This window comes from Gymnoscopelus braueri (genome assembly GCF_963280865.1).
Source record: "Gymnoscopelus braueri genome assembly, chromosome: 20".
Lineage (NCBI taxonomy): Eukaryota > Metazoa > Chordata > Actinopteri > Myctophiformes > Myctophidae > Gymnoscopelus > Gymnoscopelus braueri.
In genome coordinates this window covers 10673758-10701403 of record NC_137622.1, presented here as the reverse complement: position 1 = coordinate 10701403, position 27646 = coordinate 10673758, and the positions used below count along the sequence as shown (strand labels likewise).

Genomic DNA, 27646 nt, shown 5'->3' with positions numbered 1-27646 from the left:
AAATAGCGTATGTTCCTATATCAGTGGTTCTCAAACTTTTTCTAAATTGTCAAGGACCCCCAAAATTATATGCATTTGGCTGCGGACCGCCCATCTCAAGATACTTTGTTCCAGGAACCCCCCAGAAGCAAAGATTTGAGTTAAAAATGTTCGCTTTGAAAGAATATATACATTCACAGATTTGCACACATTATTATTTTTTTTTTTAATAGCAGATCTACAAGCTCGCAGCGCGGTGAGCTTGTAGATCTGCTATTTTTGAATAGCCAAAGTGTACAATAATGCTTTATTTTTTTTGCTCAAATCTAAAAATGACACAGATGCGTTCCAGGTCTTAATGGCTTATACTACACTAGAGCACGCCTTATTGAACATGTCTACTTCACTCTACTGCACATGGAGCCAATCGAATCATCTGCGTTACTGCCAGAAGTACTGTAGTATCCCTTTATAAATAGTGACAGGAAATAACATCCACTGAAAGTGCTTCCTAGATGTTATAATATGCTGTGAAAAGTGGGAGTCGTCGTCCCAGATGCTGCCGTGTGAAGATGAAGTTGTTTGGGCTCGTGGAGCTAAGCTACTTGATTGACTGAAAATGAGACATCTGTGTGTGTTCGCTACAGTAACGATATTCTCATTAGGATGTTTTGTGTATTTCGCCAAAACCCGGCAGCGTTCTGCTTGCATCAGTCAGCTCAGTGAACTATGAACTTAACCCATTAAGACCTTGAACGCTTCTGTGTCACTTTAGATTTCTTTGGCTATTCAAAAATAGCAGATGTACAAGCTCATAGCGCGGCACTCGGTGCCACGCTATGAGCTTGTAGATCCGCTTGTAGATCTGCTATTTTTGAAAAATCTTGAACTTTTTTTTTTTTTGTGATTTTTCTTTTTCAAAAAGCTGGATTTAGAAATGTTTTAAGAATCACCTCGGGTCTTAATGGGTTAATAGGACATCAGTGTTTTTCATGTTTTTAATCGCTGATGAAGCTTAATCTGTGGTGTTGGGTCATCATCACCATGATATGGTGACCCTACCATCAGCTTGGCCCTATTCACTTGATCACAAACGGGCCACTAGATCGATTAAGCTGAAGTCAATCTGAAGTATTGTGTGGAGTCTTCGACATCTCGCGGGCGAATATAGCTCAAAAATCATTACACACCTCCACCAGCAAATCTTTATCTTTCGTGCCCGTTATTCATCATTATTATATACCATTTTATCAGTGAACCACGTCAAATTCCCCATGATGCCCAGAGAGCCATCGTGAAGCCATTTAATTAAAATGACCTCATCGAAAAAGCAGCAGCTTTCCAAGTGGTCCATATCCATTCTGCATTAACCCATTAAGACCTGAAGCCAACTCTACAAAGGTCTTCTAAATCCTAACAGTTTTCTGAGTCAGTGGGGCTCAAACTTTTTCATGTCAAGACCCCCAAAATGATGTATTTGGCCGCCGACCCCATCTCAAAATATTTTGTTCTAGGGACCCCCAGAAGCAAATATTTGAGTATAAAATGTTTGCTTTAAAACGATATTTATTCAAAGATTTGCACACATTTTCATAATAAGATCTACAAGCTTGCCGCGCTACAAGCTTGTATATCTGCTATTTTTGAATAGCCAAAGTGTAAAATAATGCTTTTTTTTTTAAAGCTCAAATCAAAAAGTAACACAGATGCGTTCCAGGTCTTAAAGGGTTAACTACTGCCCCCCCCCTCCTCCTCTAATCGTCTCACCAAGCTCACTCAACCCCAGTTCCCCATTTCATCACATTTCCCTTATCCCACACTAGGCACATTGACATGGGGAAAACACATATTCAATTATCCATGGCCTCGTATTTCACTTAAATACTCACACTGTACCACTCCTCAGGGACACACTGTGCGTGATTTATTCCCCCAACTTATTCATGGGCCACCTCCAGTGCAGAACATGGTCTCTGAGAGAGACTCTGCTTTCTGCAATATGTGCAGGCAGAAATAAGCAGAAATACACCGTCGTACGACAAAGTATAAAATAGGGCATAAGTTGCTAACCCATTTAGACTGGGAAAGAATCTGTGTAATTTTTTTGATTTCTTTGGTCTATAAAAAAAAATAGCAGATCTACAAGCTCATGAGCTTGTAGATCTGCTATTTTTTGAAAAATCATGAAAATGTGTGCAAATCTTTGAAAATATATTCTTTTAAAGCGAACATTTTTAACTCATCTTTGCTTCTGGGGGGGTCCCTGGAACAACATATTTTGAGATGGGGGGGAGGGGGGGGTCCGTGGCCAAATACATGATCCTTGAGGGTCCTTGACATGAAAAAGTTATAAAGAAAAAAACTGTTAGGATTTAGAAGAGATTTGTAGAATCCCCAGAAGCAAAGATTTGAGTTAAAAATGTTCGCTTTAAAAAATATATATATTCAAAGATTTGCACACATTTTCACGATTTTTCAAAAATAGTAGATCTACTGTATATCTGCTATTTTTGAATAGCCAAAGAAATCTTAAAATGACACACAGCTGCGTTCCCGGTCTCAATGGGTTAAACCGTGAAGGAGTTTAACTGTGAGGTGACGGTGTTGTCAGATGGAGGTTGACGTGGTCTTCCACTGTCAAGCTGCAGTTTTCCTCCATGACGGAGGGCTCTATTGACTGTGGAATGCGTGTGGGAAGACGAAAACGGTCTTAAGATGTTTGCTGTAAGGTTGTTTGATTCAGGCAAACGCAGACGTTGTCAGGCCCTTTTTTCCCGCTACCACGGGTCTGTTGACAGCTCGGCTGACTCCCATGTTAGCAAAATGTATCATCGTACCCTCCTAAAGCCTTATTATAAAGTAATGAGTTCATTCAAAGGCTTCGGAATGCTTCAAGGCAAACTAACAACATGGATTTTGAGACTTTGCAGCCGTCTTAAACAATTCAGTTAGAATCCATTATCTCATCCCATTAAGTATCAGTTTCCAGAGTGCCGGTTTGCACACATACCAGGCATCATTTAATAATTCATTCATGAATGATGTAGTTGTGTTATTGCCCCTACCAGTTGTTTGTGTAAGTAGGAGAGACGTGTTTGAATGTTGTTGCACTAGGCCACTTAAACAATATTTACCGCTCGCTTTTGAAACATGCCTCACCCCCCCCCCTTCATATAGGGGTGCCGTACACAAAAAGACTGAGTCACAAGGACTCAAGTCCGAATCCGACTCCCGTCATTTGTCTCGCTTGTCTCCTTTCTCTTTGACCCCGGGTTCCTGTCTCTCTACACTCGACTAAGAGAAAAGCCTAAAAATAAATTTCCCAGAATGCAATTGTAAAAGTTAAGTGCCATGGGTCTTGGCTAATTAGGGCCTTGGCTTACAGGAACAATTCTGCAATGAGCTCTCTGCCTCATATTATGACATAATGAGCTGCCAGCCTTCCAGAACCCCACACTTTTGATATTTTATTTAAGTTGCTGTCAGATCTGTTATATAGAAAGTCCTAAGGTCTATCATGAACGAAAACTCTTACCTGCCCTGACCTAGTTGCGCGTGAAGAGAACGTTTTTTTTTCTTTAATGCCTCGATGTGGCATCAGAAGCTGCTTATTCACATTAAAACGAATATAGTATTATACCCTAAAGAAAACCGATGGGAAAGGTTGCAGGTGCATCATGCGCATGTTTCTCTGCAAGCCCCTGCATATCTGCATGTTGGCTTTGTAGTGTTTTCCAATTTAGCTGCATGCATGTGTGTAGCAGCGTTTAATTTAGCCGTGTGAACCCCCCTACCCCCCACCCCCCCTTCTCTCTGCCTATTTGTACAGTAGCTGCTTATTGCTGTATCGGTTTGATGTCTGTGTACACTATTAGGGGATTTGGGGGTTTGAAGCACTCAAAGTATGAATAAATGAAGAGCTTTGGCTGTTGGAACCACAGGGGCTTGCCAAGAAGAACTGAGGACCCCTCCAGCCTCTGAACGCATCCAGCTGTCCCTGTTTAGTCCATACCCCAGTGAAGACCAGGCCGACTCTGTTCATAACGCATCAGCCAAGGGGCTCCTAGAAGTACAGATATGGGGGTGGGGTGTGGGGGCAGTGTTGCCAGATTCTGTGAGAAACAAGCAACCAGGTCTAGGAAAACCAGCCCAAAAAAAAACGACTATGGGCCACATGAGCACTTTAACATATACATCAGCTATTTGAAAATAGCAGATCTATAAGCTCACAACGCGTCTCTATTTTCAAATAAAATCTTGCGGGGGAAATTATAATAAGCAGATCTGGCAACCCTGGGTGGGGGGGGGGTGTTGTGGAAGGCTAGGTTTTGGGAGTACACGGGGGGGCAATGTGCGTGACGAAACGGGAGGTCTCCTGAAAGCGGGATCCATTTAGAGTGATACTCCTTTAATTAGCAACGTAATTACCAGGTGGCAGCTTTTTTTTGGATAATTATATTTTGGTAGGTGGTTTATATTTAGAGACCTCTCTCCAACAACCACTTTAAACCATGCGTCTTTTTAGAAAACGGCTCAAAATAGCCGATCTACAAGCTCGCAACACATCGCGACATGTCCCGAGCTTGTAGATCAATTAGTTTTGAAGATTTGTGAAAATCTGTGAAAAAGTTTTTGCCTCATTAAGACATGCCCAAAACAGGGACGCCAGGTTGATAGTGCTTAGGAGTGATTCTCCTTTAATTAGCAGCATAATTACCAGGTGGCAGCTTTTTTTCTTGTTTCTTTTTTTCCCCCCTCTTTTTTTTCCTTCTTTACGTAGGTGGTTTATATTTAGAGGCGTATGTATCTTCAACAAAGCATGAGACGCCAGGGGCCCAGTTCCAGAAAACATGAAGCATATAGTAACAGTAGAGTGAATCACCTCCTAGATGAACATAGTAATGTCAGAGAAGGTCCAAGGCAACGCTGCTGATTAACCCATTGAGACCGGAAACGCATCTGTGTCATTTAAAAAAAGAATTGGCTATAAAAAAATAGCAGATATACAAGCTCATAGCGCGGAGCTTGTAGATCTGCTTTTTTTTAATCGTGGAAATTTGTGCAAATCTTTGAATATATATATATATGGAACAAAATATTTTGGGTCCGCAGACAAATTCATAATTTTGGGGGTACATTTTTGGAGAACCACTGATATATAGCAACATGAGTTTAATAAGAAAATTAGGATTTAAAAGACATTTGTAGAATCCTCAGAAGCAAAGATTTTAGTTAAAAATGTTGGAGTTTGCATGTTCTCCCCGTGTCTCCTAGGGTAGTTAATACCCTCACAAAAACATGTAGTAATCCTGGTCACTATACCGCCTCCCCCATGACAGCCGGGGCGCCTGATGGAGGGGAAGGGAACTGGTTGGAATAACGTGTTCCTTCCACGCGCTACGTCCAACCAGGGAAACTCTCCCCTGTCAGGTGACAAGAAGGTCAGTTGGCTCTCATGCCTGAAGGAAGCATGAGCTCGGCCCTGGCCTCCCTACTGTGGGGTGACAGGTGTAATACTGGTGTAGGGCTGGTGTAGTGCCCAGGATCACTTAGGAAATTGGCACCGGGTGAAAAAATGGGTTACAAAAATCGCGGGATAAAAATTTAGAGAAAAAAAAAAAAAATGTTGGCTTTAAAAGCATACATTCAAAGATGTGTTCCCGGCTTTAATGGTTTAACCTAGGCATATTAATCACCCCCCACACACACACACACACACACACACACACACACACACACACACACACACACACACACACACATACACACACAGTCACACACACACAACTCTGGCCTGGAGGTTCTACCAGAGCAGCGCTCTTCATTTGTACCCCATGTGGGCAGATGGGTTCCACACCCGATGGCAAGTTCTTCCTTCATCGCAGGAACATTGGCGCGGCGCCGCGGTTTGGACAGCACAGTGTTTTGCAAACGTGAAGGTGGAAAAGCGGTCTGGCTTTCGTGTTTCCGAAATGTTTTTAAGTGTGGTGTAAGAGAGACCGTATTAAAAATTTACAGAAATGAGTGTAGCGCTAGAGAGATGAGCTGCAGGATTTAGGTCAGCGCTGTACAAAGGTCTGCACTGCAGTTTATTAAGAATTTATGGTCCTCCCTCCGCAGGGCACCTTATGAGAATGCCATCTGAGCGGCATGGTAAACAAATAATGCTTTGTAATTGAGATTTATAATGCAAATGTGTGAGCCACACTGTGGGCCCATAAATTCCTCCCCGCCTGCCCTGCACTGCACGTTCGGCACATTCGCACACCCACATTGTTCATACACATACACACATACACACACACACACACACATAAAATAAGCCTTGCATATTTAGCCCATTAAGACCTGAGTGCGATTCTTAGCTAATGTCTTCCAAAAAGCAAGGGTTTTCTGGAAAACGTATGTTTCTATATCAGTGGTTTTCAAACTTTTTCATGTCAAGGACCCCCAGAATGATATGTATTTGGCCACCGACCCCCATCTCAAAATATTTTGTTCCAGGGACCCCCCCCAGAAGCAAAGATTTGAGTTAAAAAAAATCGCTTTAAAAGAATATACCGTAATTTTCGCACTATAAGCCGCACCTGAATATAAGCCGCAGCAGCTAAATTGAATGATTTGTACTTATATAAGCCGCACTGGACTATAAGCCGCGGGTGTAAAATCCATAGATTTAGGAGGTCCCCTAGTGGCCGTTAGCTGTAAAAATCCATAGATAAGCCGCACCGTTATATAAGCCGCAGGGTCGAAAAATGGGAAAAAAGTCGCGGCTTATAGTCCGAAATTTACGGTAAATATATTAATTTGCACATTTTCTCGATTTTTCTAAAATAGCAGATCTACAAGCTCGTAGCGCGGCACTCGGTGCCGCGCTACGAGCTTGTAGATCTGCTATTTTTTAATAGCCCAAAGTGTAAAATAATGTTTTTTTTTTTAGCTCAAATCAAGAAGTGACACAGATGCCTTCCAGGTCTTCATGGGTTAGAGAATGGCCATGTGCTCGCTGTGTGTCTTCAGTGCACAAGCTTTATTCTCATGATGTATACCGACATGCATAGTGTACTTCTCCAATTTGCATTCAATCAGTGTAGATTTATGGTGATCCATGGGCTGTGGGGTGCTGGTTGCAGTCTAATCCGGGCTCTGGCCCCGGACGCTTTATGGCAGACAGGGCTGTAAATTTCCTACTGCGGCGGAGGAGGAGCGGAATCACCCCCAGAGAAGCCCACAAATTCTCAGCTCAGCAGTTCAAGGGTCAAGGCCCCAGGCAGCCTCCTTTTTTTTTGGGGGGGGGGGGCACAGTTAGAGGCTATTTATCTGCCACTTCAGTATTGTTTTGTAAAACACGTCATTATGCAAATTTTTATTGCAGAAAATGTTTTAATTTTTACATTTTTAAGCAGGTCAGCAGGAAGTAAGCGGACTTGGCAGTCGGCTCTCTGGAACGCTGGCGCCTGGCCCAGCGACAGAATAACCCTTTAAGACCTGAGGCGACTCTTTAAAATGTTTTCTAAATCCTAAGTTTTTTTTAAAAAAAAAATCAAAAAATGTTTTTCAAAGATTTTTCAAAAATAGCAGATCTACAAGCTCATAGCGCGGCACTCGGTGCCGCGCTATGAGCTTGTATATCTGCTATTTTTGAATAGCCAAAGAAATCTAAAGTGACACAGATGCGTTCCAGGTCTTACTGGGATAAGGCAGGGTTCATTACAGGAAAGGAGCAAATATTGTCCCGAGGCAAGTGTGTGGTGTCTGTAGTACATTTAGAACTACCGTTGGAAGTTGTGTATTTTGCACATTATACATATAGTTTGATATAGATTATTACACATCAGTTGATGTTGGGCTTTTTTTTTCATACAGCAGTGGAAGGGACAAGATTTTTTTTTAAAAAGGGAACTCGCTGTAAGTGGATATATGCTGTTGCCATACATCACTGTAAAAAAGAGATTTACGGTGTGGCTCTGTAGGAGGCTAGCCATCTATAAGAGGTTCTGTGTGTCTGTCTGGGGTGTTTGTCCAGAGATATATCTCGTTAAACCGCTGGACCAAATTTCTTGTGCACACTGTCGGTAAGTCAAAGAAATAGCCTGGTGAACCATCCCGGTCGCATTAACACGTGTCCTGTGCAGACCGGTCTGGCCCCAAGCACTGGGTTGGCGTTTTGCAGAAACAAAAAAAATAATCAGCGTCTGTCAATCACAGGGCCCTGAGCGCACATGATAATGTGAACACTGTATTTTATAAATATGTAACCTTGTATAATATTTGTATTTTATAATGGAAGTCAATGGGGGCTTAGCTGTGGCTGAAACCTTACCCAAATATGGAGTGATATGTGACAGATACAGGCTCCATATTAAACCCAGTCTTGTTTCATTCAGTATGCCAATTTTTTACTCTTAAAAAAGAAAAAAGAAGAAGCCTAGCGGCTTCATTGCCAATATGGAACAGAAAGTATGAGAGCTGTGTTCATGGTGACGGGAGCAATCGAAAGCGGCGGCACCAAGCAAAATGCGATGCGCATGGAGCCGACAATGGTTATGAGTACATCAGGTAACATGAGTAGTGCACAATGGGTGGGGCATGTATTCCCGACTTGCATCCTTCCCGACCTGCATGGCTCCGAGTAGGCCGGAGCCAGTCTAGTATATATAAATCTACAAAAAGAAAAAAACATCTTGTCAACATACTTTGGCAGGTACATCTTTTACTTTAAAGTCAGGACCATGCCACCCATCTCACAGCTCCAGCGCAGGTTTTACCAACTTTACCCTCGCCACTTATAACATCTCTAAAGCCCAATTCTGACTCTTTGAAGATGTTAAGTCACAGATGCATATATGAATATGTGCCCTTATAGATTTAGCAGAAGCCAAAATCTAAATGTCAAACTAGTACCAAAAGTATGAATGTTTCAACATGTCTATTTGAACCTGCTCTTTTTTGCAGCTGCCCTGTTGAGATATCAGTTTGTTCCAAGTACCTCCAATGAAGTGCCTGACTGACAGCTGCAGCGTACCCATTAAAAATTGATAAAGCCCATTTAATTGGTCCCTGTGGTTACCTCTAAAGTCAGTCTTTTTGGCTTGCCCCCAGCACGATCTTCTCCCATCATACCCAGACTCGGCCTGTCCATTTCACTGTCACATTAACATCCCAGAGTGTCATTGTGATCGAATTAGCCTCCGCGCAAATCTGGAGCATCGTTTTCCAGCAGATGTGTTGAGGGCGAGATCTTGGCTCTCATCAGTCTGCTTCAAATGAGCCTTGATTGATAGTCCTTAGTCGTGATGGTTTTATATTTAGACCGGCCACTGTAACCGGAGCAAGAGCAGACCAAATGAAATGGAATGGAATGTAAGGCACATTAACTATGAAGTACATTAACCAGGCTATACACAGAAAATATACCAGCATCCTCGTAAAGTTCATTAGAGGTCACTCCATTACAGTCTGTTCTGATTAAGCTTTTATCCTGCATTAAAGCTCTTACCAGGTTTTTTTATTACCTCTTTTTTCTCTGAGTGTTCTCTGTCCTCTGTCCTCTATGTACTCTTACGTCTTTGTTTCAGCACTTATATGAACAAGCGTACATGTACTTCCATTTATGTATCTAGAGCTGCGCTCACTGCATTATCAGCTTGCCTGGCGTAGCTGGGTTATTGCGCTGACCAAACGCGTCCGCCAGGTCCCGTTACCCAGAGCATTGACCGAGTTATTGCTTGGGTGAAATAGGCTCCACCCCTTCTCACTGATCTAATTTCACACACCAGAAACGGTTGCCTAACAACACAGATTTGTGCGGACCTTAACCACTGCCTAACAACGCCGATTTGCGCTGGCATCAGGGATGTCCAGCCCATGGGCTGACTGATTTAAACAGCAAAAATATGGACGAGAGAGCTGGACATAATTATGTCCAGGTCATCGTCCATATTTTTGCTGTTAAAATCATTGACGTCACCAGCTAGCTTGATTGATTGATTGGACACTTTATTGAAAAAGCATTAAAAAGGATCAAACAATTAAAGCCCGGGACTTGTTTCCATTGTGGTTCTAGTCCTAGTACATGCAAAGTAAGACAGGATTACTGTACTTTCACAGACAAAACTATTATTTTCTATCTATTTAATTTATAAAAAACGGGCTTGTGTTTCTCAAAACGTAATTTAGAACAGTCAAACGAGTGAAAACACAATTAATACACACAGTTACACACCACAATTCAAGTTTGAACTCGTCAATGCCGCGGATGCCATGTATACCGTGGTCTGTGCCCCGCGTCAACCCGTGGAAATAGAACCGCGCTCTGAAAGACACGTCGACAGGTTTTGATGCGCCCACTTGACGCCTCCAGTGTGACAACAGCCGTTAAAAACAATGGGTGCGTTTCTTGACGTGTGTGTGTCTGACGCTTTCCATCTGTCAGCTACAATAGGCCGAAACGGCACAGACCACCAAAATACAATGTGTATATGCCATCCCGGCAATTTTTTTTTTGGCATTTCTGCTAGTGAGTGAGAGAGAGACAGGAAAAGCAGGAGACAGAGGGGGTGGCATGAGGTAAAGAGTCTTTGGGTCGGATTCAAACCAGGGCCAGCTGTGGGAAGGACTATACCATTATATATGTAGCAGTGGTGGAAGAAGTACTCAAATTCTTTACTTAAGTAAAAGTACCAATACTAAAAGTCCAGAATGAAACATTTACTTGAGTAAAAGTACAAAAGTATTGTCATCAAAATGTACTTAAAGTACCAAAAGTAAAAGTACTAAAATATTTGAAAATGGCAGATCTTCAAGCTCACAACGCGTCGCCTAAAGTGGTTAATGTATGTTTCATAATCTATATCTGAAAAGTAACTAGTAGCTAAAGTTTTCAAATAATTGTACTGGAATAAAAGTACAATATTTGCCTCTGAGATGTAGTGGAGTAAAAGTATTGAAACTTGAAAATACTCAAGTAAAGTACAATTACCTCAAACTTGTACTTAAGTACAGTACGTAAGTACATTAATGTACTTAGTTACTTTACACCACTGATATGTAGTATGCACTCTTACAAGGTGAGCCACTGTGGCATCTATTTTTTTATTTTTTTATTTTAACCAGGTTAGTCTCATTGAGGTCATGAATCTTACAAACAAGTTTCAAACAAGTCTAGTACTTGTACATGTCTCACAGATGATCATACTTCACCTCATGTTTGTGTTTTTGGAAGAGCATTCAGACTGGATTGATTGCTTCCTACCCCCTGTCTCCTCACCCCGTCCACAGGATGTCTTTTTCTAGCCTCAGAATAACCAGAGCCCTGGCTGTCCAGCGCATCGTTATCTGCTATCCGCCTTAACATCAACCCTGCATCTCAGTCTTTACTGTTATCCCCGCTGGCAGGGAGCGCATGGTAACCCGTGTCCCAGCACGACCCCCGTGGTCTATTTTAGAGGTGTGACTGAAGATCAAGCTGCCCGGTGGTTTGTTTGTCCGGGAGGGGCTCAAAGTACAGCTCATCTCCCCTCGTACAAACGACAGTGTCTGACACTGCATCCACAGCAGTCTTGTATGTCACTGCAGTAAAGACACAGGGTGAAGCCTGAGGACTGCGACACTATAGGTTTCGAGCTCGTTTTCATTCGGCTATGAAAATCTCAACCACAGCCCCAGTAGAAGGATTGGCAAATATCCGAAATGGCGCTGATTTTCAGTGGATATATGTCTTGTTAATAGTGACAGGGGAACAAGATGGGGGGTGTTATAAATTAAGATCCGCTATGATTAATGAGGTGAAGATATATACCTCCCTGTTACATATGCTTAAGAATAAAGACTTTTTTAAATTATCTCCTACTCCACCCCCCGCCTTTTTAATTATGTTTAGCTGTGACCAAGCAGCTAGTATAAGCCCACCCGCTTGGGCAGTGCATAATTTTCAAGCGCTGCCATGATGCAAAGCCATTGATGGATACCCCAATCTAATGATTGGCTCAGAGGGCACGAAACATTAACAATTTAACATGGATCTTAACGTATGTAAAAAAAAATAGAAAATAAAATCCATGATGAGACTTTGTAACCTTAAGCGATAATTTGCATTTAACATTGTCATTTATTTTTTAAATGTAATGTTGTATGTACATCTTAGCTCACGCATGCAACCTTTAGGCAAACCGAGAGCTGGTTGCTGCTTGTAATTAATTACGTGCTTGTTTTAATGAGTTTATTTATTTATTTTTACACTAAGGCCATTTTTTGACATTCATGTTATTAGTCACATGACAATTAAATGGTTAATGCACTGCATTTTTAACATGTTTGTACCAGTCTTTCCGACCACTCAAATTAACAATTTAAATTCACACACACACCACAACGACAGAAACACCGTTACAGTACATGTTACACACGGTACAGATCCACACACGGTTGGAGGCAACCATGCAAGGCGCTAACCTGCTGTTCAGGAGCAGTTAGGGGTTCCGTGTCTTGCTCAAGGACACTTGGGCATGCAGCCAAGGAGGAGCCGGGGATTAAACTGGGAACCTTCTGGCTCCCAGGCTGCCGCTCTATACCTCCTGAGACACTGACTGCAGCAATTGTTGCTATTTTTCTGTTTTACTTAAATCCATCCCCTGTAACCAGTCCAGACTGAAGTAAATTAACTTTGGGGCGTTTTATATTCTATCCACGGGTCCAGTCTTGTATCAATGTGCTGGGAATTAAATCAGCGAGCTGATCTTCTCCAAATGATTTCAAAACTTGATGTCGGCTTTACATCAAAAGGCAGAGTGTATCTTTTACATCAGCGACTTCATCCCGTTCTCTGTTTCTTTCACACAAACTTACTGATCAAAACAGCGCAGCCGTTCTTCCCTTTAGACTCTCCATGAGCTGATAGCAAGGCTATCACATTTCTCTCTCTCACGACAAGAAGCTGAAAACAAATCAAAACTTAGCCCGAAAACCACCTCCCCCCGGGGTTTCTCTCCTGGTGCTTCCTAAACAGGCCCGCGGCTGCGGGATGTATTAGAATGCTCCGGTGTCGGTAGATATTGGAAAGTGGCATTTCCTCCTGGGTGACGTGTCCTGAAAGGTCACAAGGCAGCGGGCAGCGGCATCATCAGTGCAGCGGGTTCTCTCACTGCCTTCTGTTGCATTTAATAGGATTCAGCTGAGCTGCATGGCATTTGCAATGATGGGACCTGACCTTACTGATGATCAGTTCTATCATGGACATTACCGACACGTAGCGCTGTGAAATCCTTTTGTTCAACATCTGCCTCTTTTCTCTTTTGATCGGCCTCCTTGCCTCACTTTCTCTTTTGTGGACACATAGAACAAGGAGAGACGTTTTTTTTTTTTGCTCATTAAAAAAATAGCTATAGTTATGACTTAACCCATTAACACATTCCACGCCAGAGTTTAATATCATAATGTACTCACCAGTGCCAGCGATTTATTGTTTTTTAGTTTTTTTCACGTCGCCACAGACCTCGCTAAATACCTTAAGATCGCGCGTTAAACTGTTTGTAGACACACAGGGTAGCTGTGTGAGTGGCCCAGAGAAGACCGTTTCAATCGGCGATAGTCCATTTTGAAGTTGTCGCGGTTTGTGTTAAACAGCGATCAGCGAGGAGAAAAACAACAACTGAGATAATGGCGGATTAGTGGGAAGATTTAAAATGTAAACCTGCAAAAAAAAAAAAAAAAAAGACCACTTAGCGTAGATCTACGCGACTGGCACGCTGCGCAATTATTTAGGTTTGCGTAGATCTACGCGATTGGCACGCAATGTGTTAAGACCTAAGGTTCCGATTCTACAAAACATTTAGATTTTTTTTAAATAAAATAAATAAAGACATATATTCAGAGATTTGCACAAATTTCCCACAAAAATAGCAGATCTACAAGCTCATAGTGCGGCACTCGGTGCCGCGCTATGAGTGCCGCGCTATGAGCTTGTAGATCTGCTATTTTTGAATAGCCAAAGAAATCTAAAGTGACACAGAAACGTTCCAGGTCTTAATGGGTTAAAGTTCTGCTGCTCACCAAATTGGATAGATATGAGCTCATGAGCTTCAGTCAGTACCACTTTGTCAACCTTGTAGGTTGGTCCAAAGTTCTCAGTGGAAGAGTATAGGGAGATGACCTCCGAACTGCAGATTTGCAAGTTATGTAGCATTAACATAACTTAACCATACAAAAAAAATCATTGAAATCTGTTTCGGATTGTAGCTTTAACCAATAATGACAGCCTAGATCCGCCCGCATTCACAAAATGAAATTTGAGCCTCATGAATATGGAGAAAATTCACCAAAAAGTCAGCCATGTCAGGTGTTGTTACTTAAGAGATTTAATTAGCAGATTAGAGTAGAGTAACAGTCACACATGATACCTCTCAGTTCTGCCTTCCTGTGCACGTGCTAATGCTTTTGAAAACGCCGCGAATGTCAACAATGACACACAACGCAGCCCTCTACAAGAACCTGTGATATTTCACCTCCTTATCTTTGGTTTCCTTGTAACGAGGCGGTTCACCTTTTTTTTATCGGTTTCACTTGAAAAGATCTCCAGCGTTGTGGTGGAATGAAAGCCCTCTCGTGGCTCTCTGCTCTTGGCAGCAGCTGACCCGGCCAAGGTGAGTCCACTTAAGGGCCACCGATATACTTCGTTGCGTGTCGGGTGTCGCACGCACACCGAAAATAACAGATCTACAAGCTCACATCTCGTCCGCGCTGGGATGCGTCGTGAGCCTATCGATCTGCTGGCTGTCTTCGGTGTGCGACACCAGCACGCAACTAAAGTATAAATCGCTCTTTAATAACCAGTAGTGCGGTGCATGGGAGTGCCATGAGGGCTATATACTGTAGTCTGGTGTCTGAGGGACACTTCAGTGATCCACACTGGGACAGAACCACGTTTTGTTGATGGGAGAGAGCGCCTGCGATGATGGGCTCTAATGATGGAAGTCTCCATTATGAGACAGAGGGGTCAGTCATAAAAAGAAAAAAAGTCTTGCAAGTGATGACCCCCTTTCTTTTCTCACATGAGATATTATGTGCTATGAAATATAAGGGCATTGTTAAACTAGCATAATGGCTAAATGACTTCATCTTTTTGCATTAGCGTCGACTTTCAAGTAACACTAGGGTAACATTACAATTGTAATTACGATTTAGGCTCTTAATTATACCTGCCGACATTAGGCTGTGAATAAGAGGGAGATTTTTCATCTGCAAATGCCCGACCCTCAATGCCCTGGCCCCCAATATAACCTCCAGATTAATAGAATAAATACAAGGATGCAAAAGTCGAATGACTTTTAATTGGTCTCGAATTCATAGATCACAACAAAATGTAATAATAATTCAAGAAATGTGTATATACAAAAAAAATGATCAAAAGTCGACATCCAAGGGCTAACCTGTGTGTGGCTAGAGGTTAGAATGTGGGTGTAGGGTTTAGAAAAGGGGACGCACGTCAAGCAGGGCTGTTTGTGCATGCATTGTGCATGAAATCAGGAGATTAACAGGAGAAATTACTAATCAGGAGCACAGCAGGAGATGGGGTTTAATGGGGAGAATCCTGCAAGAATGACTATTTATTACATTTTTTTTGCAGCAGCAGCAGCAATGTTGAGGAGCCTTATCGGAATAATTTTACTCTTGTATACCTGTATATGAGATGTAAAAATCTTGTGTCTTATCCAAAACAACTTATGAAGTGCAAGTGGTCGATTTGAGTGCTAAGAAGAAAACAAGTGCTACAAAGAAGCACTTGGCTGGACATCAAACCTAACATCTATCTAAATAAAACATGCCTGGCATCTGTTGATAACCCACAGCATGCATCTATCCAAGTTACGTACATACAGTAGCATCTCTGAGTCCTGCATGTGAAGCAAAAACCTACTGGCATCTGAATAGCGTAACTAGCATCTATCTAGATAGGAAACAAATACAGACACGAACATGCAGGTTGAACTGACCTTACATTGTGAAATATAGCACTAATAACTTAAGGGTAATTCAGACAACTGCAATTTGTTCTGCTTCTAAAGCTTAATTTTATGCTCCATCATACAACGGTGTCACGCGCCGAAAACGGCAGATCTACAAGCTCGCAGCAGGTGACATCTTTCACGCGTTGTGAACTCGTAGATCAGCATTTTTGAGTGCGTGACACTGTTTTGTCTCGTCTCTAAACTTTGGTCTGAACTACAGTACGCCTATAGACATATATATATATTTTTTTTTAACCCATTAACACTTCCGTGACTAGCCGGTCAATCTGGACGATTTTGAGAATTTAAAGTGGATTATCTTCTCTCATGAAGCTCCGAGGAAATTCCCCTTTCATGACTTTTCCTAACAATTTGATTGAAATGATCTGTTTTTTTTACCAGCTGCTGTAAGCCGCTCACGATTCTTCACGATTTTTCAAAAATAGCCAAAGAAATCTAAAGTGACACAGATGCGTTCCCGGTCTTAATGGGTTTAATAATGATCCTTGACAATAAACCCTCGCATGATGCAAGAGGGTGTTGCCTCCATGTTGGAAAAAATATTTTCTGCACTGATATTTCTGTTCCATAGTGAGTGTACAATATTTATATATATATATATACTGTATGTCAGCTAAAGAATCAGCAGCGTAAGACACGAGCCCAAGTTAGCCACCCGCACTGCCATTCGTCAGCGACGCGAGCGTCTTTATGTGAAGAGGTGTCCTTGTCTCTTCTCTGTGCAACTCATGTATTCACATGTCACAGATAGTCAGAGCAGCCTTGCAGTATTTCCTGTTGAGTGCCGAGTGAAGCAGCTGAAGATGAGCGTGAGCACAAGTGATGCTTTCACAGAGACCCTGATCTCAGCCATCTCAATACTTCCCCCTAGCCCTCATTAGCATGCCTGCTGCATCCAAGCTTCAGCCCAGCTCTGCTGCTGCTGCTGTTAACTGCGTGCACACGCACACCTACACACACCATGTCCATATCATCCCCCCCACACACACACACACACACACACACTTAGCTTAATGTATACGCCGTCACACAGCGGTGTTGCTTGCCGACAAGAACTGATCTACTATCTTAACGATGGCACCGAGACGTCGTCAGCAAGCAACACCTTCATACTGCTTCTTTATTTACTCCATATATCCACACTGCCCTTCCTCGGGCTTACTCCTACCTCTCCACATCTTCCTCCTTACAGACTGCTCATTCCTCCCTCCCTCCCTGCTTCTCCTCCCGTTACATTTTTGTCCCCCTCTTTTTTTTATTCCTCCTCCTCCTATCCCTCGTTATTTTTCTCTGGTCTCACAGCCATGTATTTAGTCCTCCTCTATCATGATCATTCCCTCCAGCACTCTTCGCACCCCCACCTCCCTCTGTCATACCCTCCTTTTCCTCTCCTGTAATAGGATGTCAACTCTTCACCTCTCCTTACTCCCTACTTAACGAGTCCTTCTATTAATCAGCAGCCCACGGTGCTGATAGGAGTGATATACTCCATTTTATCACTGTTGTCTCAGGGTGTCTCTCTCCCCCCCCCCCCCCCCGTCTCTCTGTAAACACACACATATACATATATATAATGATTTTGTCTACTGTGTGATATGCTGTCAGTGGGTTGAGTTTACGTTTGCATGCGTTGATGAAAGGGCATAGATTTCTGTTCTCTACGTAGGCTGGCAGCAGCAATTGCGACATCTTTGTTCATCTATAGCCATGCTCACAGCCCTTAATGTTGTCTGTGTGACTGTGTGTGTGTAGTGGTTGAACACAGTTGAGCATCCAGGGGAAGTATGTGATTGCGTGCGTGCGCGCGCGCATCTTCTGGAGCAGCAGAGTGCTCCAGACTGCTCACCAGGGACACCACTGATGCGCTCAGCAGGATTAGGGTTTAACCCATTAAGACCTGAGGTGATTCTTAAAAAATGATTTCTAAATCCTCAGTTTTAAAAAAAAAAAAATAATAATAAAAATAAATCTAGATTTTTCAAAAATAGCAGATCTACAAGCTCATGGTGCTTGTAGATCTGCTATTTTTGAATAGCCCAAAGAAATCTGAAGTGACACAGATGCGTTCCAGGTCTTAACGGGTTAATCATAACTCCCAGCCCATTTCATGTGTCCAAAAATCACAACCCCAAAACCCCCCTATTTCAGCTCACTTCTCCCTTACCATGGGGAACGAGTAGACAGGGGGGGGTGAGGTCCCTGGCGCTCTTGTTAACTACTGCACATAAACGCTTGTAATGGTAGAAGGTCATAATATTCTCGTCATTGCAGGAGGGGATATTTCATTTATTCACTATGAGCCAGTGAAAATGTAATCTTGCTTCCTCTGAATGCTATACACAATACAGTACACGCCCAGGATTTTTGAGCACACACACATACCCTCTTACACACAGAGCTGTAGTTCTAGCATTCACCTTTAGCCTGTCCTTAGATTTAACGGCTACCAGAGGCACCTACTTTCAAACGATCTGCTGGCGAAACAACAGCGTTATACAGTAATAAGCACTTTTTCTCTCTCTCACACACACACAGGTTTAGTGATATTAGATGAAGTCAGGCTATAAGCCCAGTAGCCTGTGATTGTTAAAAGGATACGTTGTGAATGCTCTTAAGCTCTTCAGAACTGCAGTATTCCCACGTAAAAATGGATCGGAAATGTCGTGTGTGACCTGGGTTCAGCACCACCGAGATGTTGTGAGAATCGGTGATGAAGCCGCAGAGCCCTGTCACTGTGTTTACATCCTTCACCTTATGAACAGTATAGAAGCCTAATTGTCAGGCAGGCAGGCAGGCTGGCAGGGGGCTCTTTTAGCAAACCGAGTAAGGTATTGAAAGTGATTTTCCAACCAGGAGACTTGGTCTAATTATGACAAGCAATGCAACTCTGTCAGCTGAGAACAGAGTGCAGAATGACTTGAACTCTATGGAGAGTAACCACCAACCATTTATACCAGTGTGCATGCATGCATATATAGATATATTATACATTTATATAATCTAAAGTGATATTGTAGATTTTATAATTGCTGCACTATTGTCTTTATGGTTGCAAGTCGCCCTATATATGGGCATATACTGATGACAGCATAAAGGGACACAGGCAGACGGGTACTCTGACAAAGGCCATTACATAACCGGGTGGGGAATGCGTTCCCGACTTGCATCCTTCCCGAGTAGGCCAGTCCCCAACCAGTCTAGTAGCAGTTAATAATATGCTCCAATGATCACTGAAAATGATGTGAGAATATTTTAGTTATTTACAGGGTCCCCACGGTCATGAAATTCCTGGAAATATTTTGAAATAAAAAATAAAAAAAATCCAGTACTGGAAAAGGTTTGGAATTGATCAAAGGTCCTGGAATTTATCAAGGGTCCTGGAAAAATATTTGGCTATGCATTGTTTTTGCAAAATTTTACTTTGCAGATATACATTATTACATTATAAAACATACATGAACCACCAAGTTGAAAACTTAATAGGAAAAACATAGGAAAACCTACAACAAAAGTGTAATTTAAAACATCCTTGCATCCTTCATTACTTCTAAATTCATAAATGGGGCAAATGCAAGGCAATATTATTTTTAAAAAATAAGTCAAACGGATGCCATAATGAGTCTTGTATTCCAGTGAGCTATGCCCTAATTTTGCACGAAATCTTTAATGGAATTGGAATTCTATATTCTATGCTTTATTTTTGGGCGGTGAAACCGCCCCTATAAGTGAGGTTTGGATATTTGTACAACAAATCCTGCGCTGTGATTGGCCAAAAATGTACCCCGCCTAACCCTGCACCGTGATTGGCCAATCACAGTCTATTCAGGACTGTGATTGGCCAGTGTCACATGACACATGTGCATAGCCCTATATAAGAAACCATAACTTAAAAAAAAACATAAATTAGTTTTTTTTAAAGTAATGGTTTCTTCCATCATAAAGAGTGTTTCAATAAATGTATTTATTTTTTGTACATGATTGGTTGACTCCATTCAGTATTGTGATTAGCTAGCAAGACACCGCCCACTTCACACAGGGTGTGATTTTTACTACACTGCCTATCTTTGGGCATTGTACATACGAGTAAGAGACACATTATTGCGCTGAATGATTGTTATATAGGCCTGGAAATTGGGCTAAATATTCTGGAAAAGTTTTGGAAATTCATTGCTAAAAATGTGTGGGGACCCTGTATTTATAATATACATATTTTCTTTTTCTTTTTAGCATTATACTGTAGACTCCTAGTCTGAATGAATCTGCACTCTTTCACACCTAGCGGCAAAGGCTACAGTATAGTGCAGGTTCAGTGTATCAAGGTATGGCAGATAACCGCCATATCCCAGAGAGGCCGTCTGATGAGAGGAAGTTGACTGGAGAAAGAGTAATGGAGTCTGAATGACAAAGCATTTTTTTGCTGGCAGATTTGCATAATGCGTGCCCTTTCAAGTATGCTTTAATTTATTTGTCATTAATGGATCTCATTAATTTGGGTGCATTTTTGTTCTCTGTTCTCCACCATTTACCTGACCTCTACGATGCTGTTTTTAGTTTTGCTGAGTGCCACTACGCCTCGATGGCAACGCGAACCGGAGAGATGCAGCCTACTTTTTCCTACTTAGCACAGCTGCAGTATTCTAATTGTGTAATTTTTTTTTTTTGTTTCAGACATTTTAAAGCATTATCTTATCCACGGTGTTTCCTTTGAGAATGAATTATGCATATGGAAGCCTCTCTTGAGTCTTTCTCCAGCCCTCAGCAGTTTATTTGCGCTTTCTTACCCAAGGCCTCATTGTCTAAATTGCTGGAATGGAGGGTATTCCAACAATTTGATCTGAACCGTCCCCTCTCATACTGGCATACTGGCAGTTGGGAGGGCTGGCTTTGTTTAATTATCGTGAGGACAGTCATGGCTTCTTTTGAATAGGAATGTCTTTTTTGTGTGTTTTTTGTTTCACTCTTGAGTAAGATGCTAGTTTATGTGAAGCTCAGACTCGACGCCAACGAGCACCTTTTAATGTTCCCTCGGCGTAATTGACTGACAGTGGTGTTTGCCTTTTCAATTGAATTTGCATTTGGTGTGACTTCTCATGGTGCATAACCCAGTGAATGTATGAGAATATGTGGGTGTTTTTCAGTCATCTTGGCTCTGAACACGGGCTTAACCCATTAAGACCTGGAACGCATCTGTGTCATTTTTTGATTTGAGCTAAAAAGCAGTATTTTACACTTTGGCTATTCAAAAATAACAGATATACAAGCTCATAGCGCTGCACCGAGTGCCGCGCTACGAGCTTGTAGATCTGCTATTTTTTTTAAATCGGGAAAACTTATGCAAACCTTTGAATATATATATTTTAAAGCGAACATTTATAACTTAAATCTTTGCTTCTGGGGGTTCCCTGGAACAACATATTTTTAGATGGGGGTCTGCGGCCAAATGCATATCATTTTGGGGGGCCTTGACGTGAAAAGGTTTGAGCACCACTTTTTTCCAAAATAAACAGTTAGGATTTAGGAGACATTTTGTAGAATTGGACTCGGGTCTTAATGGGTTAATGTGGGTGTCCATCTAGCCTAACTGTCACAGCACCATGACTCAATGTGACAAACTGGGGGTGGGGGATGCATGGATTCAAGTTATCAGACTTGATTTCATGCATTTGGATTCCATAGCGTCCAGCATGCTTTTCTCTTGGCTAAAGCTGGGCATACACTGCACGATTTTAAGAAATGTTGGTGCGAAAATTCAGCACGACGGCACGGAAATCGTGAGGCTCAAAAATCTTTTTCTATTTTCTATAGGATAATTTATGCTCTGTTGCACGCCGGTGTTGTGCACCGAAAATTACCGATCTACAAGCTCACAACCTGACGCGGTGCTAGCTTGTAGATCAGCTATTTTCTGTATAAATCGGGCATAACCCTAACCAGAATACTGTAGCAATAGATTAGAATATGTTCAGATGCATCTTCGTTTTATTGAAGAATCTTATGGTCATGGAGATTTCATAAAAGCAACGGTTAAAGCCTCAATCTACGCTTACTTCAACTGGTTGGCTGTATGTAGAACAGCAGGAACATAGTTTAGAACACCAAAAACATCATAATTTGACATATTGTGCTAATTGTTTAGCAGATTGGTACTTCGCCTAGTAAAACTTTAAGTCCTGAGATATCTTTTTTTCTTTAATCCCTGATCAACATGACCAACTGGGCGTGGGAATGGGAACCAGCAAATGTGTATGAAGCTGACTAAAATGGGATTCATTGTAATGTCATAGTTGAACTGTATACTCAGTTTCTCAGCTTCACAGTGAATATATTGGATCTACACATACTGTACACACACTAGAAACCCTTGTTGAGTGTCTCTTGTCTTTCCCTGTCTCGTAGTGTCCAGACTCTGTGTCCTGTAAGCAGGACCTGCTGGCTTACCTTCAACGTATTGCCCTGTATTGCCACCAGCTCAACATCTGCAGCAAGGTCAAGGCGGAGGTGCAGAACCTCGGAGGAGAACTGGTCGTGTCAGGGGTAAGTGCACCACTTTTCTAAAACCTCCTGCTTAGATTGTCTGTGGCTCTCAAATGCTCTGTCATCACAGGGTGCCAGAGCCCCTTAAAAGCAACACGGTGCTCCAGTGATGGCTGTCAAATTGTCATATGGAACTTGCTACGATTGCAGGTGTTACAAAGTTGAACTTGGCTTAAAGTGGAAATTAAATCAAAGAAAAAGCCTATTCTACATTCTTCTCCCTAGAATGTTTATCCACTAGTAGTTTCAGGCTAGGATGATTTACTGTATGCAAGTCGAACGTCTAGACTGTTTTTCCTAAAACAATTTTATCAGCCCGCACACATTTATGGTGTGTGCCAAATAAATTAAAAATGCAAATGTTTAATGACCAAGGCAAATCACAGCGATTAGGTAATGATTCATACCGTGGCATGTCATATTTGCAGATTATGTTTCATATCTAGTACAGAAAACATAATCAGTCTTGGGAAGGACTAGTGTTGCCCAAACGCTTTCTCTGTGGCTTAAGATAACGCAGTGCTAGAGGATATTTACATACAGACAACATGGGAAGTGACTTGGGAAGTTATCTACTTTCTCGTGGAATTGTTGCTGGTCACATGTACTGTATGTGAAGATAATGCACGTGTTCCCTTCTAGACTGGGAAAAGAACCAGGTCTTACTCTGACATATTGTCAGAGTGTTTTCTGAGATATAATGTGATTTTTTTTCCCCATTAGAAACCCACGAGCACAAAGCGCTACACAATTGTGAATTGTCAAAGTAGCCAAAATAGTCAACTAGAGCTGGTCACATACACTTCAAAATACTGTGTTAATATCATTCCGAGGCCTCTAGTCTGAGGGCGGCAAACTGTCATACTTGAGCAATAACTGCCCACTACAATATTTTCCCCATGAATTCCATGCAACACTAATTATGCATGTAAAAGATCCCTTTCCAACTAGACTTTGTCTGTGGTCTTTCCAACACTCTTTCTCCTCCTCTCCTCTCCGTCAGGTGGACAGTGCCATGTCCCTGATCCAGGCCGCTAAAAACCTGATGAACACGGTGGTGTCCACCGTCAAGGCCTCCTACGTGGCCTCCACGAAGTACCAGATGAACAAGGGCATGCAGTCCCTCAACATGCCGGCCATCTCCTGGAGGATGAAAGCCCCGGAGAAGAAGCCCCTGGTGAAGAGGGAGAAGCCCGACGACAACACCACCAACCGGGTCAAGAGGTCCTCTCACAAGAAGCACGTGAACCCCGTGCAGGCGCTCAGCGAGTTCAAGGCCATGGATAGCATCTAAATGAGCCCCCGTGTCGAAAGTCGCGACCGACAGGGCGAGATATATATGTTAGTCGATATTCCTTTTTATGTAGATTTATAATTTTCAGTCGTTCGGAAAAAGACGAGGGTAAAGAAACAAATATTACTCCTTCGCCGTTGTCAACCTTATTGTTTGATTTGCAGTTGCTTTACAGAGGAATCCTAAGATATGACAACTATAGTCCAACTCTGTCTCTCATAACTCCCTTAGTCGAGCGTTAACCCATTAAGACCTGAGGCGATTCTTTAAAATATTTTCTACATTTCAGATTATTTTTAGGAAAAAAATCAAAAAAAATGTTTTCAAGATTTTTCAAAAATAGCAGATCTACAAGCTCATAGCGCGGCACTCTGTGCCACGCTATGAGCTTGTATATCTGCTATTTTTGAATAGCCAAATGCATCTAAAGTGGCACAGATGCGTTCCAGGTCTTAATGGGTTTTAAGTATGAAAAAGAAAGGCAGTTGGAGGAATTAACTGGATGAAGATGTATTTCACCTTCTTCCCCTTTGTCTGTGATACGTCTATGAAAGAAAGAGAGACACTCTCTCATCGATACTGTAAGAAATAATTCCAGGAAGCTTTTTGATTTGATCTTGTGTGTTTTTGTATTTTATAAATCTATTTGGGTCACTTTGCTATTCCACTTGGTTCATATAATGAGATGGCATTATATCTTGTAATGTGTAGTGCAGATATCAACTATGCAAAAGCTCGACTGCCTTATTTCTGCTCAAGCAATAATTGTAGTGAAATCTTTCGATGTGCAGAGTTAACTCTAGTGAGATTTTTTTGATTTTAGATAAGAAACCAAAGTCAATATTTGTCTGTGTATCCTTACATTTTTATATCTCTATACAATGTATTTTGCTATACCACTACAGAATTCAAATAACACTGATTTCTCCTGTAACACTATTTTTAAGTACGCTGCGTCTACGGATATTGTGGTCCTCTTGGACCTCTGGATGAGTAGATATTATTTTCATTAAATACACCCCCAACTAGATCAATGTTGACTGAATGCAGCAAGCCAAAGGGGTGAGTCTTCTGAACCTCCTGTTTTGATTCACACTATTGTCACAAGGGGGCTGCATCCTATACTTACAGCCCACACAAGCACACGGTGGGTGAGAGACCTTGTAAATGAGCACTCGACCCCATCCTCTCTCTATCCATCTGAGAGTCACAGTACCCAGTGGACCAAACCACCACGACTAGTCTGCGTGTCAGCGCTCTCCAAAGCCGACAAGCTCCATTTGCTGTCACTGAGACACACGCGCGGCGCCCCCTCCAGAATCTAAGCATGCGTCCAAATTTAGGGATCAATATTTTCTCTCCCTCTGTACAGCGTAGATAGGGGTGAGTGGACAGAGGAAGAATGTTGACAGGCTTTTAGCTGCAGGTTTACTGTGATTCCTCCTCCATCCAAGCGGCAAGCCTTAAGCTTCAACATTGATCTTAATGTTTCTTTATTGTTAAATCACACCATCGTTAAAGGACTGTTTAGATTTTAGTCATTAGGAAAGTCCTTGAAATGACTTTTTGCATTTTGGAGCTTAATCACTTAAGCTCTATATACAAAGTCTTAATAAATAGTGAAAGTAACCAATATACAAGCGTGTGCAGATACATTTTTGCAATTTTTGAAACGGTTTAGAAAAAGATGAAATTGCTTAGATTTTTTATTTTGTTTTAATTGAAACCTTTTGGAAAATTGATCAACATTTCCCCAAAATAAGGACGCCGGGGTTAGTGTCGTTAAAGGTGATTAAAAACAAGTCCAAATGGATAAAATTGCTCCTAGATGCTAGTTGTTTTCTGGGTGTATACATAGCTATCTACTGCGCAGTGATGTCTTTCAAACCCTGGTGCTTTGGTTGACATTTTTCTGTTGTTGCTGTTGTTGCTTGTTTTGTGTCTGTAAACTGTAGTGGAATGGGTATGTACTCTAAGGTATATGACAGATATGGAAGATATATTTTTTCCTGCTTGTTATGTTGTTGGCTTTCAAGCAAGTCGGAGTGTTTTTTTTGTGTGACTAGAGTGGAAATATTTTTCCCTGAGTTAGGTCTCCTCTTTGCTGTGGAGTTTACAGTTTGAACGTGGAGTGTGGATAATACTTGCTGTGGACATTTCTTCATCATTGGGAGCTGACTTTTTACTGCACACTGTTTTACATATTCATGCACCTGCTTTATTTCTTAATAAATGGGGTGAATACATGTTGGTGTTTTTTGTCAGATGTGTACTGTCGACCTGCAAGTAATCAGTTTTTCTTCTTTCTCCCATACCGACTATCAAGATTTGACGTGAGTCTCAAGGCTACACCTATTTGTGGCTGAAATAAGGGGGTTGGTTGGCTGTCGGAGAAGGTTGCTCTCGAGTACAATTTTCTCCCTCAAAGGTAATGAGAGGCTCAGTTCAGCAGCATGAACTGCAGGCTATGCATAATGAAGAATGTACATGCCTCCCTTATAGGTATTTTTTATTGACTCTGGGGTTATGTGTGCACTTTATGGACCTTCTATACACACTGCAATAAAAACCAACCTGAGCCCCATGTGATCAGGCCATGCGTGTATTTCCACAAACCAGCATAGCTTCACACATGCGTACACTCATTACTGGTATAGTCTCAGGTTGACCTTTTTCTCACAACATAAGCAAGAAATAAAATGAATCTGAGCGGAGGAAGTGGAGACGGAGCAGGATATGAGCAGCTAGATGTATATGACGCAACAATGCGCTAGAAATGAACCCTTTTTCCAGTCATCTTTAACCCATTAAGGCCTGAGGTTCCGATTCTACAAAATGTCTTCTAAATCCCAACTGTTTTCAAAAAAGCGTACAGTATATGTCACTATATCAGTGGTTCTCAAACTTTCAAGGACCCCCAAAATATGTATTTGGCCGCTGACCCCTATCTCAAAACAGTGTTTTCCAGGGACCCTCAGAAGCAAAGACTTGAGTTACAAATGTTCGCTTAAAAAAATATACATTCAAAGATTTGCACACATTTTCACGATTTTTCAAAAATAGCCAAAGTGTAAAATAATGCTTATTTTTTTTAGCTCAAAATCAAAAAGTGACACAGATGCGTTCCAGGTCTCAATGGGTTAAGCCCCAACGGGCAACAGTGGGGGGGGGGATTATACATTCCAAAGAGGAACGGAGGGACCATATCTCTGGAGGTTTTTGCTGACAGAGAATACAGAGTCTATTTTCATGAGACAATTCAAGACGGATGTGATATACAATGTTGACGGAGAAAAGCGCTTCATACCCCCCACACTCACACCCACATAGCCGCCATCGCCCCCCCCCCCCCCCCCGCCCCCTATCTTCCAGTTTGTTCTCGTTCATGTTGTTTGCGTGTCAATCAAAAAACCCTGCTTTGGCATGACGTGATTGAGTGAAGTATGATCAATCACACTGGTGGGCTTTGACAGTTTAATCAATAGCGGAAGTTTTCGCAAAGATTCCCATTATTTCATATATGGTGGAGTAGTACATTGGGGGGAGGAGTACAGAGACTCATGGCTGTCTAGCTTAACATAACCACAGGCAGGGAGGGACGTGTCTCTGAAGTATTAGCCCTCAACCAGGTGTGAAAGGATCGCTAATAAACAGTTTGCCAGACTGACAAGCTTCCTAGTGCAGTGGTGGACTTTCCACATGGATAGACATGGCAGCGTGTATAAGTATACATATGTTAAATATGACTGTTTGAAGGGTCCCCAAATCAGCCTGCACATACTGTACTGTATGCACACACACAGAGAAATGTACC

General features: G+C 41.9%; 1 protein-coding gene across 1 annotated transcript in view; it reads left to right on the top strand.

The window, feature by feature from the left end:
- Positions 1-26078, top strand: part of ctnna1 (catenin (cadherin-associated protein), alpha 1) — a 133242-nt gene extending 107164 nt beyond the window's left edge. Inside the window, exons 16-17 of the mRNA XM_080416484.1 lie at positions 22401-22538; positions 23542-26078. Coding sequence (XP_080272610.1) covers positions 22401-22538; positions 23542-23832 — 429 coding nt within the window. The 3' untranslated portion in view covers positions 23833-26078. The remainder of the gene's footprint in view (positions 1-22400; positions 22539-23541) is intronic.
- The last annotated feature ends 1568 nt before the right edge of the window (positions 26079-27646 follow it).